This window comes from Otolemur garnettii, unplaced genomic scaffold (assembly GCF_000181295.1).
Source record: "Otolemur garnettii isolate 467f Iridium unplaced genomic scaffold, OtoGar3 scaffold00089, whole genome shotgun sequence".
NCBI lineage: Eukaryota > Metazoa > Chordata > Mammalia > Primates > Galagidae > Otolemur > Otolemur garnettii.
In genome coordinates, this window is record NW_003852484.1 from 5,241,283 (window position 1) to 5,259,089 (window position 17,807).

The window sequence follows — 17,807 nt, forward strand, 5'->3', positions numbered from 1 at the left end:
AGCCAGGAGGGGGCAAAGTGGGGAAGAATGTCCAGATTCCATTCCCCTGGCCCAGTGGGAATGGGCCTTTGAACACTCTAACAAGTGATTTCCAGGAGCTACTCTCAAGCCCTTCTCTCCTCTGCTTCCCCATCCACCTGACTCTTAGTCCCCCCTGTTTCCATGTGTTACAACAGCTCTCCAGAGCAGGGCTCCACCATGGCCCGTCCTTGGCCTCACGTCCTGAGGTTATAATAAAGGATGAGGCAGGTAGTGCAGAATTTTAAGTGGAGGAGTTTTGATAGACCTAGTTGGTGAGAAAAAGAGAAACTGTATAGAGAGAATCCAAAACTCAGTGGCGATAAAGGGTTGCAATGTTTTCATTTATTCATGTATTATTATTTCAGCTCATCTTTGACAAGAGAGCTACTCTATTGATTGATTTTTCCCCCTTCAGCTTTTTAAAGTTAATGAAAATGTCCTTTATTTTTCTGCTCTACTTATTTCTCACCTAAGCAACCAAATCTCTCTGTTTAAATAGTCTTATCTTCATAAGTGTTTTAGAGATGTGAGCTTGAGTTCTGGGCTAGCCACTTTCCTGCTGTATACCCTAGATGTGATAACCCCATATTCGTGGGGTGCTGTGAAGAGCCAATGGGATAACATGTGCGGAGCCTAAGGCACCGAGCCCCCAGAAAGTGCATGCCAGATGACGTTGGGGTCCTCCCTGCACCACTCAGCTGCCATTCTCCCCTTTCCCACAGTCGTTTGCTATCAGTCCAACCGTGATGAGCTCCGGCGTCGCCTCATCCAGTGGCTAGAAGCCGAGATCATCCCAGACGGCTGGTTCTCTAAAGGCAGCAACTACAGTGAAATCCTAGACAAGTATTTTAAGGTAATCCAGAGAAAGAGAGCTTCTGCTCCTGTTGTCTGATCACATCTTCCCATACCACCTGCTTTAGAGTCTCTGCGTGTTTCCCCCTCACAGATTGTTTAATGAAGCTGTGAAAGTTGCCTTCTGACCAGCTTGATCAGTGGGAGTCAGCAGCTGTGGGATCCCACACACAAGGTGCTGCTCCCTTTGGGCAGTGAAAGGTATAAAGGTCTTGGAGAGACTGTCTATGAAGTAAGGCCAAGCTCTTTCCCCTGCCCTGTATGACACCTTTTGGAGCTAGCCACTGATGCAGAGTATCTTCTGATCTCCCCAGACCTCGGCCGCTTCAACGCACTCTCTTACCCGTCTTGACATTGCTCAGTTGCTACCTTGACTATCCACAGCCTAGAAACCTTCCTCACTGGAGAAGAAGCAATGAACTGGCATTCCTTGGATCCAAAGAGTCTTTGTGAACCTCGATATGGCTGTTCCCCATAGAGCAGGAGGGATGCTACTAAAGGAAAATGAAGGAGGAAATAGTATTTAGCAACGAGTAGGGCTGTTGTGGCCTAGAGATCTTTCAGAGAGCTTGAGAACTGTTAGAAGTGGCAGTTAAGGGCGCTCCTCCTGCCAATTGGCAAGAACACAGATACATACAGGTATATGACACTCAAACAGATCACACTCAGGAGCATAGAGAAGAATACACACACACACACACTCACACACACAGCCTGCCAGACACACACACACCACATAAGGAGCTGCACACTCTACACAGACATGTCCTCCAAGCAGATACACATTCAGATACCCACATTCCCACGTGAGCACCAGAGCCTCTTTCCTGACAGACACAAGTCCCTGGGTGGATGTCTTACTCAGATGCTTGTCTCTGGACATGCTTCACCCCCTCATAGGTTTCCAGGGTCTGCTGTCCCAGGGTGTAACCAACCAGAACTAAGGAGTAACTCTAGACACCTGTGGGACTTCTCAGCACCTCCAAGGCCACCCAATGTGGTCAACACCAGTTACACCAGTTTAGTCTGTGGATTCTGCTTGGTGACATTATAGACCACCTAGGTAGAGAAAAACTGGGTTGGGTTAGAATGGATATTTGGTCCTCCGAGACTTCACTAGTATTGTTTTTACTTAGAGGTCTCCCTCCTCTATGGCAGAGATTAAATCTCTCTGGATTCTAAGTTTTTGAGGTCATATCCAGATGAAAAAGCACAGCCCTCTTCACTGTGTCCTCGTCTCAACCACTCCTGTGTTGCAGAGCCCTTGGCAAGAGTGGTCCCTCTTCCACAGAAAAACACACAGTGCAGAGCTAAGAGACCTAGATGGAAGCAAAATTTAACTCAAAGAAAATGATTGGTTGGGTGCAGTGACTCACACCTGTAATCCTGGCACTCTGGGAGGCCAAGGCAGGTGGATTACCTGAGTTCACAAGTTTGAGACCAGCCTTCCCTAGAGCAAGAACCCGTCTCCAAAAATAGCCGGGCGTTGTGGTAGCTACCTGTAGTCACAGCTACACAGGAGGCTGAGGCAAGAGAATCTCTTATGCCCAAGAATTTGAAGTTGATGTGAGCTGTGATGCCTCTGTACTCTACCAATGGTGACAAAGTGAGACTGTCTCAAAAAAAAAAAAAAAAAAAAAAAAAGATTGTTCAAAAGCTGAGTGAGTCATACCTGCAGGGCCTATTGTAAGCTGTGACTTTGCCCTGAGATTATAGCAGTGGAGCTCCGGGGCCCAGGACAGATCTTCCAAGGGGCCACTTGGGGCCTTATAACCACTTTTAGGAGCCCTTGGGTGGCACCCTGCTGTGGGCATCCCTGACACCTATTTGATCTGATCCCAGGTACCTGGGTCACACTCCCCCTCAACATACCTCTACCTCCTCTAGCAGTAACTCGCACTTACAGGCTCCTTTGGAACACTGCAACTCTTCTTAAGAAACTAACTCTTCTCACTACTCAGGAGGCTGAGGCAAGAGAATTGCCTAAGCCCAGAATTTGGAGGTTGCTGTGAGCTGTGATGCCACTGCACTCTACCGAGGGTGATAAAGTGAGACTCTGTCTCTAAAAAAAAAAAAAAAAAGAAAGTAGCTTTTCTCTCAGGCATTCTCACTCCCAACTAAGAAGGCTTGATGACTGACTGGCAAACACAAAGTTCCCAAAGTGTCTTCCAGAAAAAAACAGGGTTTTACTTTCTACTTTTTAGTGATTATTAGAGTCCTACATGGCACTCTCTTCAAAGGGAGTCTTCCTCCCTGTAGGTCAGCAGCTGCCTGTTGGTGAGGGATTTGATATCTCAAAGAGACTTTCTGAACCTGTGCATTACTCTCCAGCCCAGCCCAGCCCAGCCCAGCCCTGCTGGCAGCCCTTACATCAAAATTAGTCAAAAGCAAATCTAATCAGAATTTGGGTAGGGCCAAAATCTGATTATTCACTATAACCACTGAGTTGGTCACTATTTCTAGTTCAAAGAAAATGAAGGAGGGAAGACCCAGGTAGAAAGAGCCTTCTGGGACCATTTTTGCACACATATGTGGCTCCAGGTGGCTGACTTCTGGTGGCCAGCTTTCTTCCCTCCTCTACCCTGGCATAATGTCCCCCATTCCCCCAGCTGCTGTATAGACACCTTCCTGTTTTTCCTCAACCCTGTCGTTAATATCCAAAAAAAGTGTTGCTATCTCAAGTACAGGTTGAACAGCCTTAACCCAAATCCACTTGAAATCCAAAATGCTTACAATCCAAAATATTTTGAGTGCCAGCATGATACCACAAGTGGAAAATCCCACACCTGACTTCATGTGATGGGTCACAGCCAAAATGAAGTTAGAGCTTTGTTTCATGCACAAAATCATTAAAAATTTAGTGTATAAAATTACCTCCAAGCGAAATATATAAGGTGTATATGAAACATAAATGAATTTCATGCTCAGACTTGGGTCCTTGGGCAGCACCTGTGGCTCAAAAGACTAGGGCACCAGCCTCATATACCAGAGGTGGTGGGTTCAAACCTGACCCTGGCCAAAAACTGCAAAAAGAAAAAAAAAAAAAAGACTTAGGTCCCATTCCAAAGAGATCTTATTATGTATATGCAAATATTTCAAAATCTGAAATCTGACACACTCCTGGTCTTAAGCATTTCAATAAATGGCATTCAGCCTGTATAGAGTAACTAATTGGCTGAATAGAGACTGAATGAATTAGGTTGGTTCAGGATCCCAGATTGTGAACCCATAGGAAGACCTGCCCCCTTCTTGGCATCCCAGGCTATTTCTGGGGCAGCTCCCAGAATTCTGTGTCCATGTGGATTGCACATACACACCTGACTCAGGGAGGCCCCAGAGTGCAGATAGGATGGCCCTGCTGCAGCTTCAGGCCTTGATTTTGGTCCCACTCAATTTGAAGTGTGTGCACACACCACTGTCTCTTGAGAGCTACGTGCACTGTAGTTTCCAGGTTCAGGGTGTCCCTGGAGGCCTCTGGCACTGGGTCTGAGCCAGTGCTGGACTGTTCCCTCCCTCCACACACTCTGCCCTTAAGCCTTAAGGATGTTGGTCTCTGAGGGTGGTTCCTGTGTGCCCACTTATGAAACATTTGAACTCAAGGAACTCCTGTGCTATTAAGAATGGCTCCAGGCCAAGCCTATTTAGTTATTTTCCTTTAATTAATCAAGATCTCACTATGTGAACACTTAGGAAACTTTCCTCTGGGTGAGTCTTCACTGAGTGAAGAACACCTGAGACCCGTCCCTGGGAATTAGGACAGAATGGTAAATAGGTACTATGCCAGGGTCTGGGAGTTGTTTATGTGTGCCTGTCATTGTACATGCTATGGAAAGATTTCCACCCTTAGAGGCCAACACATGCGACCCATGGCCATCATAAAAGAAGAGTGAGTAGCTATATCCTATCCTTCCTTCTACCTGGAAACGTTCTTCAGAATCCCTTGCACCATCTGGGTATCCACCTTGGAAGTAAGGAAATATGGATCCTGATATTTTCCCAGGGCGGCAGTATGAGGCAGCCTAGAAAAAGAATTTGGGGGAGAAAATTGCTGTTGGGACTTGTTAGGAGAGCAGCAATATCCAACCTGGAATCTGGTCAGAGTCTTGAAATTGACATCTTCATCCTATAGCTGTGGCCTGGGTGGATAGTCCCCAGTGGCTGAGGACTTGGTTTAGCATCTTGCCGTAGAAGTACAATGCCTGAACTCACCACATTCTCTCCTCATGCTATCAGGATGTCACCTAGGTCATCAGGACAGTCTTTGCCAGGCAGGGCGAGGACCTGTGCACATGTCTGCAGTGGGGCCCACAGAACAGGGCAGAGGGATGGAGGCTCTACCCCACCCCTACCTGCAGCTTATTGGTTTGGGGCCTTTGCCCATGAGTTCTCAGTGATGTGGTCGGGTACAAGTACTGGTGTGAAAAGCTAAGCACTGAGAATGGGCCTAGGAGGTTGGAAATCCAGCAGCAAGATATGACCCTGTGACCCCAAAGTGAGCTTGCAGGGTGCATGCACTGCTGTTTCTGGGCGGCTTATTAACAACACGCATTCTGGGTCCCACTGCAGCTGATGATATGCAGCTTGCAACTTCAGACTCTTGTTACCTGTTCATCGGGGTTTGAGAACATGGTGTGGTGGCTGTTCTGAATCTAATGGTAAAGTCAAAAATGTCTGCAGGACGGTGTCAGAGATGGGACTACTTATAGACCCTCCAGGTTTCTGGGGAAGCTCTGGCCTCTGTTCATACTGAGCAGGATCTAGATAGGAGAGACCCTTGGCAGCCTTTGCTGGTCTAGCTCCCTGAGGCCAGGCCAGGGAAGGGTTTTGAAACATGCAAAAACAAGATGAACCAGAGATGGGTCAGGCCGAGGGTAGCAATGATGGAACTGAGGTTCTACAAAATGTTCCTAAAAGGTTTCTTCGTGCTCTTTCTAGAACTTTGATAACGGTGACTCTCGCTTGGACTCCAGTGAATTCCTGAAATTTGTGGAGCAGAATGAAACTGCCATCAACATCACCACCTATGCAGACCAGGAGAACAACAAGCTGCTTAGGTGAGAGAAGGGACAACAGGTCAGGGAGTGGTCCACGAGGGGAAGCCTGCCTGGGAGAGAGGATTTGAACCCTTCCTACCTGTGGAAGAACCACCAGTGCCAATGTGAAGTAAAAAAGCAAGATGGGAATTTTGTCCTATTCTAGTCTATAAACATCATGAACTAATACACTGAACATCTCTGATGTCTGGTCGAATAGTTATTGTTTTTGGTCAGAACCTGCAAGGAATAGAGGAACATAATTTTAAAATAAATTGTCAAAGTCATATTAGAGCAAGATTGTTTCTGAATCTTGTGGGTAATATTGTACTAATTAATTTTCTGAAGGAATGACATTAATCTATTATTTCCCTAGAGGTTTAAAATAGCTTTATTCTGATTTTTTTTCAGTTTAAAATGTTTTATTTCATAGTTCATTTAAAAAGTTTGTTGTGTACAGGACTCAAAGTAAATAGAAAAATGAGACAGCAGTCATTCAGACTTTACTGTAGAAGCATATTTAATGTACACTCTTCAATATTATACATAAATAATTTAACTATGCAATCCGAAGTTCTGGGTTTTCTATTACATCTGCATATATAAAACACTTGTGGTCAAATTTTAAGATTGGTCAAGCCAATTTCGTGCCGCTTATGTTTTGAATACAGACTTCATTATTACAAATATGTGATGTTAACTAAGAAAATAGTAGTCTTCAAAGATCTGTTCATTGTGCTATGCTCGTCGCCTTTATCAAGAGAGTCTGTTTGCTAATTTCCCTTCTTGTAGTTAATGTTCAAACTATCGTAGCTATGCATTGAGTTCTCTATGCATCTCACCATCTCCTTTATCTCAGCCTTACTACACTTAGCCATTCTCTCTTTTCTGGAAATAAACAGCACAATTCCAGCAATAACTGCTGTTGTCATAATCACAATGACAGCAATAACACCAGCTTTTAGACCCTGCATCAAAACTTCATGTGCTTTTTCATCAGCATAGCTAGTTAAAGTTTGACCAGGATCTCAAGCCCGTTGTTCTCCCTTTTACTCAGGTCCATTTTCTTAGAAGAATGGAACAAGAATTTAAACCTTTAACATCCTTTTCAAGATAAAAAAACATATCAGCTCTGTCCACATAATTCTGAGTTTTCTGAGAAGAATTTTGTATCAGATGAACAGTGATGATACTATTCTCTTACAGAGTATTTGTGATAAATTTTCAATCCAGCAGATAATGAGTTATGATTGCCTCCTGAAGCACAGTCTGCAAACTTTGAACACTATAAGGTTTTTCTCAGGATTTGTGTTTTAATTCAGTGATGATCCGGGAGGTCCTTTGCTTATTCAGAGCAGGTCATTTCAGTGTCCTTATGGTTCTTTTGACCCCAGCGGTGTTCACATACCAGCATGTGGTAGGTCTTTTGGCTTTAAAGAGCCCCTGCTTGTCCCAGTTGTGGCCATAAAGCCCATCGTTGTTCTGTAGAGACCCTCAGGTTTTGCTCTTCTTCCAGACTTTGAGCCAGTCATTTCTGCTTTCATCACCAAACATTTGGTAGCCAGTTTCTAGCAAATAATAATACATTATGTACGAATTAAAGTACACTGGCATTGACTATTTTTCTTCCAACATAGGCAAGCTTGTAGTTTTCACAGAGACATTCTGTGCCTGCCAGTACATGGCAATTAGTCCTGCTTTTTAAAATAATCAGTGCTATTTCATATAGATTGTCCTAATTGTTGCAAGCATATGTCCCTCTGCTTTTCTGTTATCATTCCAGAATAAATATTAATAAAAAGTAATCCTTAAGAAACTTTAGGAAATGCCCCTCTTGTGTTCAAAATAAGTACAAAGCACATACTTCTAGTACACAACCTTGAAGTATAAGATCTGCAATTCTTTCATATGTTGATAATCTGAAATTAGATATTTTACAATTTCAGCATTTGATCCTCATAACATCCCAGTGAAGGAGGGCTTCTTGTCCTTTTATGGATGAGGCAGCAGGCTCAGAAAGGTCAAAAAACTAACTGAAGGCTCTGTGGTTAGTAAATGACTGAGCTCTCATTGAGTAAAAGAGGGCAGTGGCTGGGGGCAGGGAACCTGGAGAACAAGTGACAGGCCCAAGCTTGTAAGGTTGGAGCTCTCAATAGGCAGCCTTGAGGGCAGAGTGCTTATCCCAAATGCGTTAAGTCTGAAAATCACTCCAGGGCTCAAATCCAGACTGAGAGGAGACTGATGGACCTGAGGTTCTACAAAGCTTTTCTTAAAATCTTTCTAGAATAGTGATAATAGCGAGTCTTGGTTGAACTACATGTTTTTTTAGCTCCCATATTCCTTTCATATCATCTGTCATATGATTTTCCTTGTTTGGTTGACTTGACATTTATATTATGGGAAAGGCAATTGCCAGGGAAAGGTTTCCAGGTATGAAAACATTTGTCAATCAAGGTAGACAAAAACCATTCCTGAAACTTTAGTCATGTTGAAGGAAACATTAGAGCAGCTCCAGTGATCTGACGTCCAGGGTAACAAACTAACATGAGTCAGGACAGACAATGGTTGTGGCAGGTCAGTGTAGAGGGAAACTTTTTCAATTAACAACTATCTTCTTGGTAGCCTGTGGAGGCCCCAGGTGTGTGTGAGCCTGACACATTTCTCTTGTGTTTTGTTTCAGAGGACTCTGTGTTGACGCTCTCATTGAACTGTCTGATGAAAATGCTGACTGGAAACTCAGCTTCCAAGAGTTTCTCAAGTGCCTCAACCCATCTTTCAACCCGCCTGAGAAGAGTATGCCTTACCTAAGAACTACAGGATTGTATGGAATAAGACATTTTCCAGGGAAATAGGAAAGATTGGGGGAACTCTATAGAGCTAGCTGAGAAATCCCCTTCTATGATTCTAGACTGGGCCCCAGCCAGATTTATCCCCATGGTGAAGCTAGGGCCCTAGAATATTATGGTTGGTGGTAGAATTTGCTCAGATTCAGTGCCTCCAAGGGACAAGCAGGTCTTGACTGGGAAAAGGGTAAGGTGTGCAGACAGTAGCAACAACACAGTTCCATGCACAGAACTAAACTGTTCCTCTGTATTTCTGGTCTGACAGAGTGTGCCCTGGAGGATGAAACGTATGCAGATGGGGCTGAGACCGAGGTGGACTGTAACCGCTGTGTCTGTGCCTGTGGAAACTGGGTCTGTACAGCCATGACCTGTGATGGTGAGCTGTGCCCCAGGCAAAAGAAGGAACAGCAAAGAGGGAGCTTTGTGAAATCATCATGAGAGAAACCGGGGTGGGGATGGTGGAGAAGAGGGCAGTAGTGGGGGACAGGGAACCTGGAGAGCAAGTGACAGACCCAAGCTTGTAAGGTCAGAGCTCCCATTAGGCAGCCTTGAGGGCAGAGCGCTTATCCCAAATCCAATTAAGTCTGAAAATCACCCCAGAGGCTTTGAAGAAGAGAGGACTATGACCCAGGCTGTGAAACTGGAATAATAATAATGAAAGCAAATACTTAATTCATTGAAAATCATATGCCAGGTGTTTTCTAAGTACTTTACAGATTAACCCACTTAATTCTTATGACATCTTAGGAAATACTGTAAGTAAAAGACTCTGGTGGTTGGAAGATGAAATGACTTCTTTGGCCATACCCAACAACAACAACAACAACAACAACAAAAATGTTTGTAGACCCTCCTTTGAGCAACAGAATTGGGCAATCTTTAATTTAAAAAAGAGCGAGAGAGACACCAAGAAATTTGAGATAGTTGAGATATGGGAAGGGTTGAGGAGACAAGATGCTGGAGAGTTTGGGGGTGCTATGCAAGGGTTCAGGGTACGTTGGAACCATGAGGTTCCCATCTGGGTCCTACAATGATGCCAAAAGTCAAGAAGGATTCTTCAATCCAAGCCAAGCACTAGCAAATAACCAAGTACCCTTCAGATTGGAGGCAAGACAAAGAAGGTGTTGAAGCTAGGTCTGTAATGGAGAAGAATGTTGAAGCTGGTCATGTTGAAGATGGATCAGGTAAAATAGTAAGCAGAAGTCAGAGGTCAAAGACCCAGGAAAATGGTCTTCCAGATAAGGAGCACAGCAGTGTAAATGAAATCCAGTACTATCCAAGGGATCACTGGTTTACCACTGCCTGGGACCAAGTTCCTTTTTAGTGTAGAAAGGTAGGAAGTCAAGCTAACTTCAAGAACAGGTCAAAAAGTCTGTTGTGAGACCAGAAATTCCTAGAAGTTCCTGGAATTCAAGACCAAGCCAGGATAACCAGATGAAACACAGTAGGAACTAAAGCCAACAGAGAGTGTCTCAAACCAGTCAGTGGCCTCTCCTACTTCACCAGCAAATGCCCTCTGCTTATCTTCCCCAAACTCCTGTCAGTATCTCTCCACACATAACTGCTCCTGTTCTGGCTTTGAAAAAAGGTAGCCCACCATTTCTAAGATGTAGGCAGTGGGCGTTCAGCTGGCTTACAGAACTGTAGCACAATCATCTGGGTAACAATCCCCATCACATGCATCAGACAAATTGGAACTATCACCCCCATGGGATGTCCATTTCCACAGCCACACAGCCATGGACTGCTGGTCCTCCCTCCTTGGCTGGCCAAGTCCAGCTCTCTATGTGGGTATAAAGAGCAATCCAGATGGCCTGAGCACATCTTGGTATATAGGCCTTGGATTTGAGGGGAAATTGTAGAAGAGGCATTCTAAGGCATTTTCAGGTTAGTACCTGAAAGTTAGTAGTCTGGTCTTAGATTGCAAATCTCGTCGGGACAAACAAGAAGGGACATCAAGATGTAAAGCCAGGTGGAGCCAGAGCCAAGCAGAATTGCTGTGAGAAGCAGATTGTTACCAGTATTTGGAAGACATGTCCTAGCAGTGTTTCCTAACAATAAATGTGATGCTCGACAAACGTAGAACTTCCTGGGCTACATCACAAACCTACTGAATCACAGCTTGCAAAAGAGCAGCTTGGGAACCTGTGTAGTTTTTGGTTTTGGTTTATCACTATGCACATTTGGGAAACATCACTAGATGCAGTAGTTGTCAAGCCTGGCTACATATTAGAATCACCTAGAGATACTTTAAAAGAAATACTGGTGTCCAGGCCCCACCTCATACCAATTAAATTGGGATCTCTGAAAGTAGAACCTAGAAAGTTAAATTTTCAGATCTTCTCTAGGATATTTTGAGGGTATGTAAATGGTTGAGAACCTGGCCTCAAGGGAATTCCTGAGTCTGCATTCAGGTTTCCACCCTAGCTTTTTCTGCAAGACCAACCCCTGGCAGGGATTGCTGAGCAGTGGATGGATTCACTAGGAACAGAGGTGACTAGAAAAGAGTGGGGGTATAGTGCTGTGTTTACAATGGGTTACCTTGGAGTCATCAGTGAGGGATCCCCATGGTTTCCTGCTCAGAGGAGTGTGGGTAATTCAATTCTCCTTCCACATGTTAAATGGGAAATGACTTGAGAATCTATAAGGTAGAGCGTGGTGGATCCTAACTGGCTTCCCATTGCCAGTTCAGAGCTTTGGTTCTTCTTTCAGGAAAGAATCAGAAGGGGGCGCAAACCCAGACAGAGGAGGAGATGACCAGATACATCCAGGAGCTCCAGAAGCACCAGGTAAGTGGCAGCCTCCATGCTAGTTCAAATACTGCTGATGCCAGTAGGCCCTGTACCATGCAGACACTGCCTGCTGCCCTAGAAGACCAAGGAGACACACTTTGTTCAACACAGTGGATCCTGAAAGATACCACACCACTTATAATGTCAAACTACAGTACCAGCAGTTCCCTGGGGGAGCCCTCCCAGGGTCCAATAGGTACTCACCAACTTGGTGAGTAGCTGGATAGGAAAGAACCAGGTAGGTAGTGATTTGCTAATTAGATGGAAGTGGTTAGCAAATGAGCGTGGTTTAAAGAAACCTTAGTGTTCCCTGTCATGACCAGAACCCAGACGTTAAGACCATGAGCTCCTTGGGAGCAGGTTCTATAATTTGCTCACCACAGACCCTTGCATCTAGCACAGAACCTACTACATCAATGACTGTGAAATTAGTGGACTTACAGCACAACAGAAAGGACTGAAGTTAAATGCCAGTCTGGCTGTAAAATAGGCCGGGATTTATTATCTTCTTGAGTCTTCAGAAAGGAAGCACAAGAAGATAATAAATAAACATTCTGTTTAGGTTCTAGTCAATTAAGTTGAAGGCCTCCATGCAGAAAGGGTTCTTAGCAAAGTCATGATCCACTGACATATTATGCAAATGTTGGACATCTGAGCCTGTCTTCCCACAGGGTTGTCAGAAGATAGCGCATCTTACACTACCTGTTTATAGACCTTGTCTACTAGTACAGTCCTTCTTCCTGACATAAAAATTTTTAAGGAATATAATGATCACAAGAACTGCTAAACTATTGAGATGAAATAATATTGATGAGGTTGACATGAGTGAAAAGAACTATTAATACTATAGTAATGGCTCATATTTATCAATTGCTCTTTATGCCCATTTTGTTATTGTCACTGATAGTGTAGAAATCTCATGTCAGTTGTTTAAGCAGAAACAGAAACTTCTAGTCTTTTGCTTTTCCAGATTTCACCAGTCCTCAGCCTCAAATACTTTCAACCCCCTAAAGGGGGAAAAGCACTTAATAGGAATTACTTCCATCTAGGATAGAGAGTGAATTACAATAGCTAACATTTTTAAATGACTGTTTTATGTGGTCCCCCTCAGAAGCAGATGGTGAGGCAAGGACTCAAGTGGGCAGAGTTTATTTGGGAGGCAATCCCAGGAAACACCAAAGGGGGATTTGGGAAATGGGTCCAGGAAGGGAAGGAAGCAATAAAGAGTGTTCAGGCGTGTTACCACCGTGGGCAAGTAGGACTCAGTCCTGCTGGGGGACTCTGGGAACAGATGAGCAGGGAGGGGGCTGGGATATTTCTCCAATTACTTGTTGCCTGAGGCCACTACCAAGAAACGTTAATTCCCCAGCACTTGTAGCCTGCCAGCATGTGTGGACAGAGTGGACTTCAGCAGCTAGAAGAAGCTCTCAGGCAAAGAGACATGGCACTGACAGAGCCATACCAGTGTATAGCGAAGCACTGAGTGTCTGCTAGTACCAGCTCTGTTGTCAGGTTTTTTCCTATTTTTTAAATTTTTTTATTTTATTTTTTAAAATTGAGTTATAATTCCCATACCATAAAATTTACCCCTTTCTAATGTACAGTTCAGTGGCTTTTAGTATGTTCATAAGATTGTCAACCAATACCATTATCCAATTCCACGACATTTTCATCATCTTCCAAAGAAATCCTAGACCCGTTAGAAGTCACTCCCCATTTGTTTCTTTCTTCAGTTCCTGGCAACCTCCAGTCTCTTTCTGACTATATATATTCTGGACATTTGACATAATGGAATCGTACAACATATGCCTTTTCTGTCTGACTTCCTCACTTGGGATACAGTGTTTTTAAGGTTTATTCTTGCAACATGAATTGGGGCTTCATTCCTCTGTATGGCTGAATAATACTCCATGGTGTGGATAAACCAAACTTTTGTGTACCCCTTCAATAGGTGATAGAGACTAGCTTTTTTCAGTTTTGGGGCTTCTGATAAATAATGTTGCTATAAACATCCTTGTACAACTTTTTGTGTGGACATATACTTCATTTGTCGTGGGTATGTACCCTGGAGTGGAATTGCTGGATCAGATGGTAACTCCATGCTTGACCTGTTGAGGAGGTCCCAGACTAGTTCCCAGAATGGCTGCACCATTGCACATCATCACCAACAGAGTTCCAATTTCTTCACATCCTCACCAACATTCATTGTTATTATTTTTATTTTAGCTGCCCTAGTTGGTGTGAAGTGGAATCTCATTGCAGTTTTGATCTGCATTTCCCTGATCATTGATGTCACATATCTTCTTGTGTCCTTATTAGCCATATTTATATTTTCTTTGGAACAATGTGCTCAGGCACTGTTGTAAGATCTGGTACTTTGTTACCTTCATTTTGTAGTTGAAGACTTTGGGACACAGAAGTTTTCATAATACGCCCAAGGTCCCAGAAAGTCACACAACCGTGACTGAAGTGCAGCACTCTGCCTACAGAGTCTGGTGCTCTTAATACTTTTTTTTAGACTTCTTGGAGTCAGCACAGTTTGTACTGTTTCCATGGAGTGTCCTTTTTTTCTTCTTTAAGATGGGAGTAACAATGTCTGATCTGCTTGTTTCATAAGAGTTCAAAGAGGGGTTAGCTCTTAATTCAATAAACAACTCCTGCCTGACCCTGTCATGAACAGGACATGGTTCTTGCTGCTAGCTATTCATCCTCCATGGACAAGCCAGACAAACAATGGAAATTCAGCATAAGCATGTGTCTGTCAATGCTGTTCAAGGTCTTGAGGCTCTAGATAAATGCCTGTGGTGTTTTGTTTTTTTAAATATTTCCATGATGCTTATTTTCTCTTGCATCTCAAAGGAAACAGCTGAAAAGACTAAGAGGGTGAACACCAAAGAGATCTAATGAAGAGGCATGTTAGGACGGTGTCTGGAGTCCAGCACCTTCTCTTCGACTTCAGCGCTGAGTCCAGTATACGCAAGTGTCTGCTACAATCCACCAAATCACCAGTATTTGCTTGTATAGCAACAAGTTTTATTTTGTTTATTTGTTTTGCAATAAAGGATATGGAGGTGGCTGGCTAGGAGGGGAAGGGCCATAGCCTCCATTTCTAGGAGTGCTTTGAGAGAAACTGTAAATGGTGCTCTGGGGCCGGGGGCACGTAAAGAAACTGCATCAGGGTTGAAAGATGAGTGGACCCAGGTCTGCACCCCTTCTGAGTCCACTGCAGCTGTCAGCAGGCTACAGGGAGTGCACGCAGTGCCAGAGAGAACTGAGCAGGCTGTCCCTGGAGGAGAGGCTGGGAAGCTCAGTGGAAAGGAATGCATGCTGCTTCTGGCCCCTTCCTGTTGCTGTCAGCACAACAGACCTCTAGCATCTGCGCTTCTCCTCTTGCTCCCAATCGCAGCCTCTCAATGCATAGCCACCCTACTAGTTACCCAGTGTCCCCCAGATGTGGATGGAGTTTCTGGGAGGGTACACCCACATGATGCAGATACTTGTATACTTCAAGCCCCTTAGAAACCTAACCAAATTTTTAAAATACTTTTTACCAAAGGTGCTATTTCTGTGTAAAACACTTTCTTTTGGCAAGTTGACTTTATTCTTCAATTATTATCTTTATATTATTGTTGTTGTTTTTAATATTTTATTTTCTTGACTAGACATTAAGCTTTTGTAATTATTTTTAAGTAGTCCTACCATTTCAGAGATGGAAGGAGTTTGGGGTTCTTCCTGGTACAGGGACCTATATAACCCAGATGCTCCCCACCCTACCACATACTAGATGCAGCCCAGAGTTGGCCCCCCTAGCTTCCAGTAGGTCAGCTGTCTGCCAGAGAAGCAGAAGGTGCCTCAGAAGCCGGGAAAAGAAGTATCTTCATACAAATCTTTCAAGATCCAAAAGTTAATTTGCTTTTATTTATTCTGAGAGTTCAGGCAAGTCAGTACTCCAAAGGATAGAAACAAGTGCAGCCTAGCAGGGATTAGGATATCCCAGCCTACAAATATATTTATTGATCTACCACTAACTAGAAGAGTGACTTTGGCCTTGCCTCCTGCTGTCTGGGCCTCAGTTTCCTCAGTGAGCTGGTAAGAATGCATTAACTTTTAAATTTGATACATGATAAATTTTATGGTTCTGGTAATTGGTCCAGAGGGAGACAAGTTCTTGTGATTTTTCTTCCTCAGGATAAGTGAAATGTTGTAATAAGAAAACAGCCAAAACCAAAATGACCAAATTTGACCTCAGCCTGAATGACCCTGCAGGTTGTGCTGTGATGTCAAGCCTTCTGGGGAAAGCCTGCCCAGGAAGAGAGTAGGAAAGAGACCATCCCACTTTGTCTTCACATTTCCATTCCATGTTTAATCTCTGGTTGGAAAGAGAACGAGTTTTCCCTTTAGATGAGGACAAATGAAAGTTTCAAATTCAAGAGGAGGAACAATAGAGATTGAATCTTAAAACTGCGATTAGGGAGAAGTCAGTTGTTCACAGTCAGTCCTGTGTCTTTTGACCTTTTTGGTTATTAACCTCACTACCATGTTTAAGATGCATTTGGAACAAGACAGATGAAAATTTTAACTAAGATCTCATTTGTGGAAAGTGGATGAAAGACCACCACAAAGAAGTTATTTAGGTTTTACTGCGCAGGCAAACTGTGAGAAACACGTGCCCAAAATGGAATTCCTTCTAGTTTTCCTTGTTCTCATTTGAAAGGAGCAAATTCATTTTGTTTAGCATTTCAAACTTTTATGTATCATCCCATTTAAAAACTCTCTTCCAACCCCATTGTGCAGTCTGAAATGCAACTCCCTGTCCAAGTGCCTTGGAGAACCCACAGCCGCATGCCTTAATCAAAAGTTTTGCCAGCTCTTGGACACTCTGGGAGAGGGCAGGAGTAAAAGTTTATTTAAAACAAGAAATCACAGTGTCCTTCACTAGTCACATTTGAATAGTGGTTACTATCCAAGACTACTCTACCCTGCAACATTGAATTCCCAAGAGCAAATCCACATTCCTCTTGAATTCTGCTGCTTCTGTTTAAATAGGGCAGCTGTTGTCTGCACCATACAATCACATGATCTGAGGACCATTCATGGAAAGCTGCTAAATAGCCTAGTCTGGGGAGTCTTGCATAGAGCTTTGCATGGAGCAAACAAATAGGATTAAATCAAGTTCAATTCCTTCAGCCCTCTGAAAGCATAGGGCTTAGACTGCAAGCTTCCTTGGGCTTTTTCTGTGTGCGTGCGTGTGTGTGTGTGTGTGTGTGTGTGTGTGGTTTTATAAACATTACAGCATCTATTAAGATCCAGTGTCCATGGAAACCTCCTCACATGCCATGACTTTGGACTTCCTCATTGTTTTTGGAAAGCAGGGCTCCTCCACCTGCAGATAAGCCCATGTGGACAAGTCTGAATGTCTTTTCTTTACACTTATGTTTTTTAATAGTCAAATTTCAAGAAACACTTTGAACAGGTTTCTATGCCTATGTGTTTGTGAAAATGTACTTGTATTTAGTAGGCTTCCATATTGCATTTAACTTGTTTTTGTTACTCCTGATTTTTTTTTTCTGGATACTATTGACAAATAAAGAAATTAAAGTAATAGTTGTGGTTTCCTTTCCCCCAATTGTGGCCAAATAATGTGTTGTGTGAACATTAACTATTTACCTTATAAAAGTGGATTTGAGTTTGGGGAGCCTGAAAAGAATCTGAAGAGTTTCTCCTAAAAGTCTTGGGACTACAGCTAGGAGATCTCGAGAGTTTATCTGGGGGTTGCAGAGCAAGCTTCTTTAAAAGGATCATGGATGGTGGGTCTAGGGTAGGAGGTGATGTGAAGTTAGGGAATGTCTAACTCCATTCAGGCTGCTATAACAAAATTTCTTAGACTGGGTAATTATAAACAGAAATTTATTGCCCACAGTTCTGGAAGCTGGAAAGTCTAAGATCAAGGTGCCAGCAAATTCTGATGAGGGCTTACTGTCTGCTTCAAAGATGGCACCTTCTTACTGTGTCTTCACAGGGCAGGAAGAATGAGCAAGCTCCCTCAGGTTAAACTTGACCTAATCATCTACCAAGGGCCTCACCTCTTATTACAGTTGCCTTGGGTCTTAGGTTTCAACATAAGAATGGGGGGAGCAGTGAGGCACAAACATTCAGGCCCTAGCAGGGTCCATTCCTGTATTGGGAGAGGGTTACACTAAATGACTCCTAAAGCTTCCAGGGGTCTTAAGAGACTGAAGCATCATCCAGTGAGTTTGGCTGCAGTT

At 43.5% G+C, this 17,807-nt stretch overlaps 1 protein-coding gene across 1 annotated transcript in view; it reads left to right on the plus strand.

Annotated features, from left to right (window-relative positions):
• Nucleotides 1-17,143, plus strand: part of FSTL1 (follistatin like 1) — a 55,185-nt gene extending 38,042 nt beyond the window's left edge. Inside the window, exons 6-11 of the mRNA XM_003795089.3 lie at nucleotides 744-874; nucleotides 5,809-5,927; nucleotides 8,587-8,699; nucleotides 9,015-9,125; nucleotides 11,462-11,538; nucleotides 14,401-17,143. Of these exons, the coding sequence (XP_003795137.1) occupies nucleotides 744-874; nucleotides 5,809-5,927; nucleotides 8,587-8,699; nucleotides 9,015-9,125; nucleotides 11,462-11,538; nucleotides 14,401-14,445 (596 nt within the window). The 3' untranslated portion in view covers nucleotides 14,446-17,143. The remainder of the gene's footprint in view (nucleotides 1-743; nucleotides 875-5,808; nucleotides 5,928-8,586; nucleotides 8,700-9,014; nucleotides 9,126-11,461; nucleotides 11,539-14,400) is intronic.
• Nucleotides 17,144-17,807: the final 664 nt, after the last annotated feature.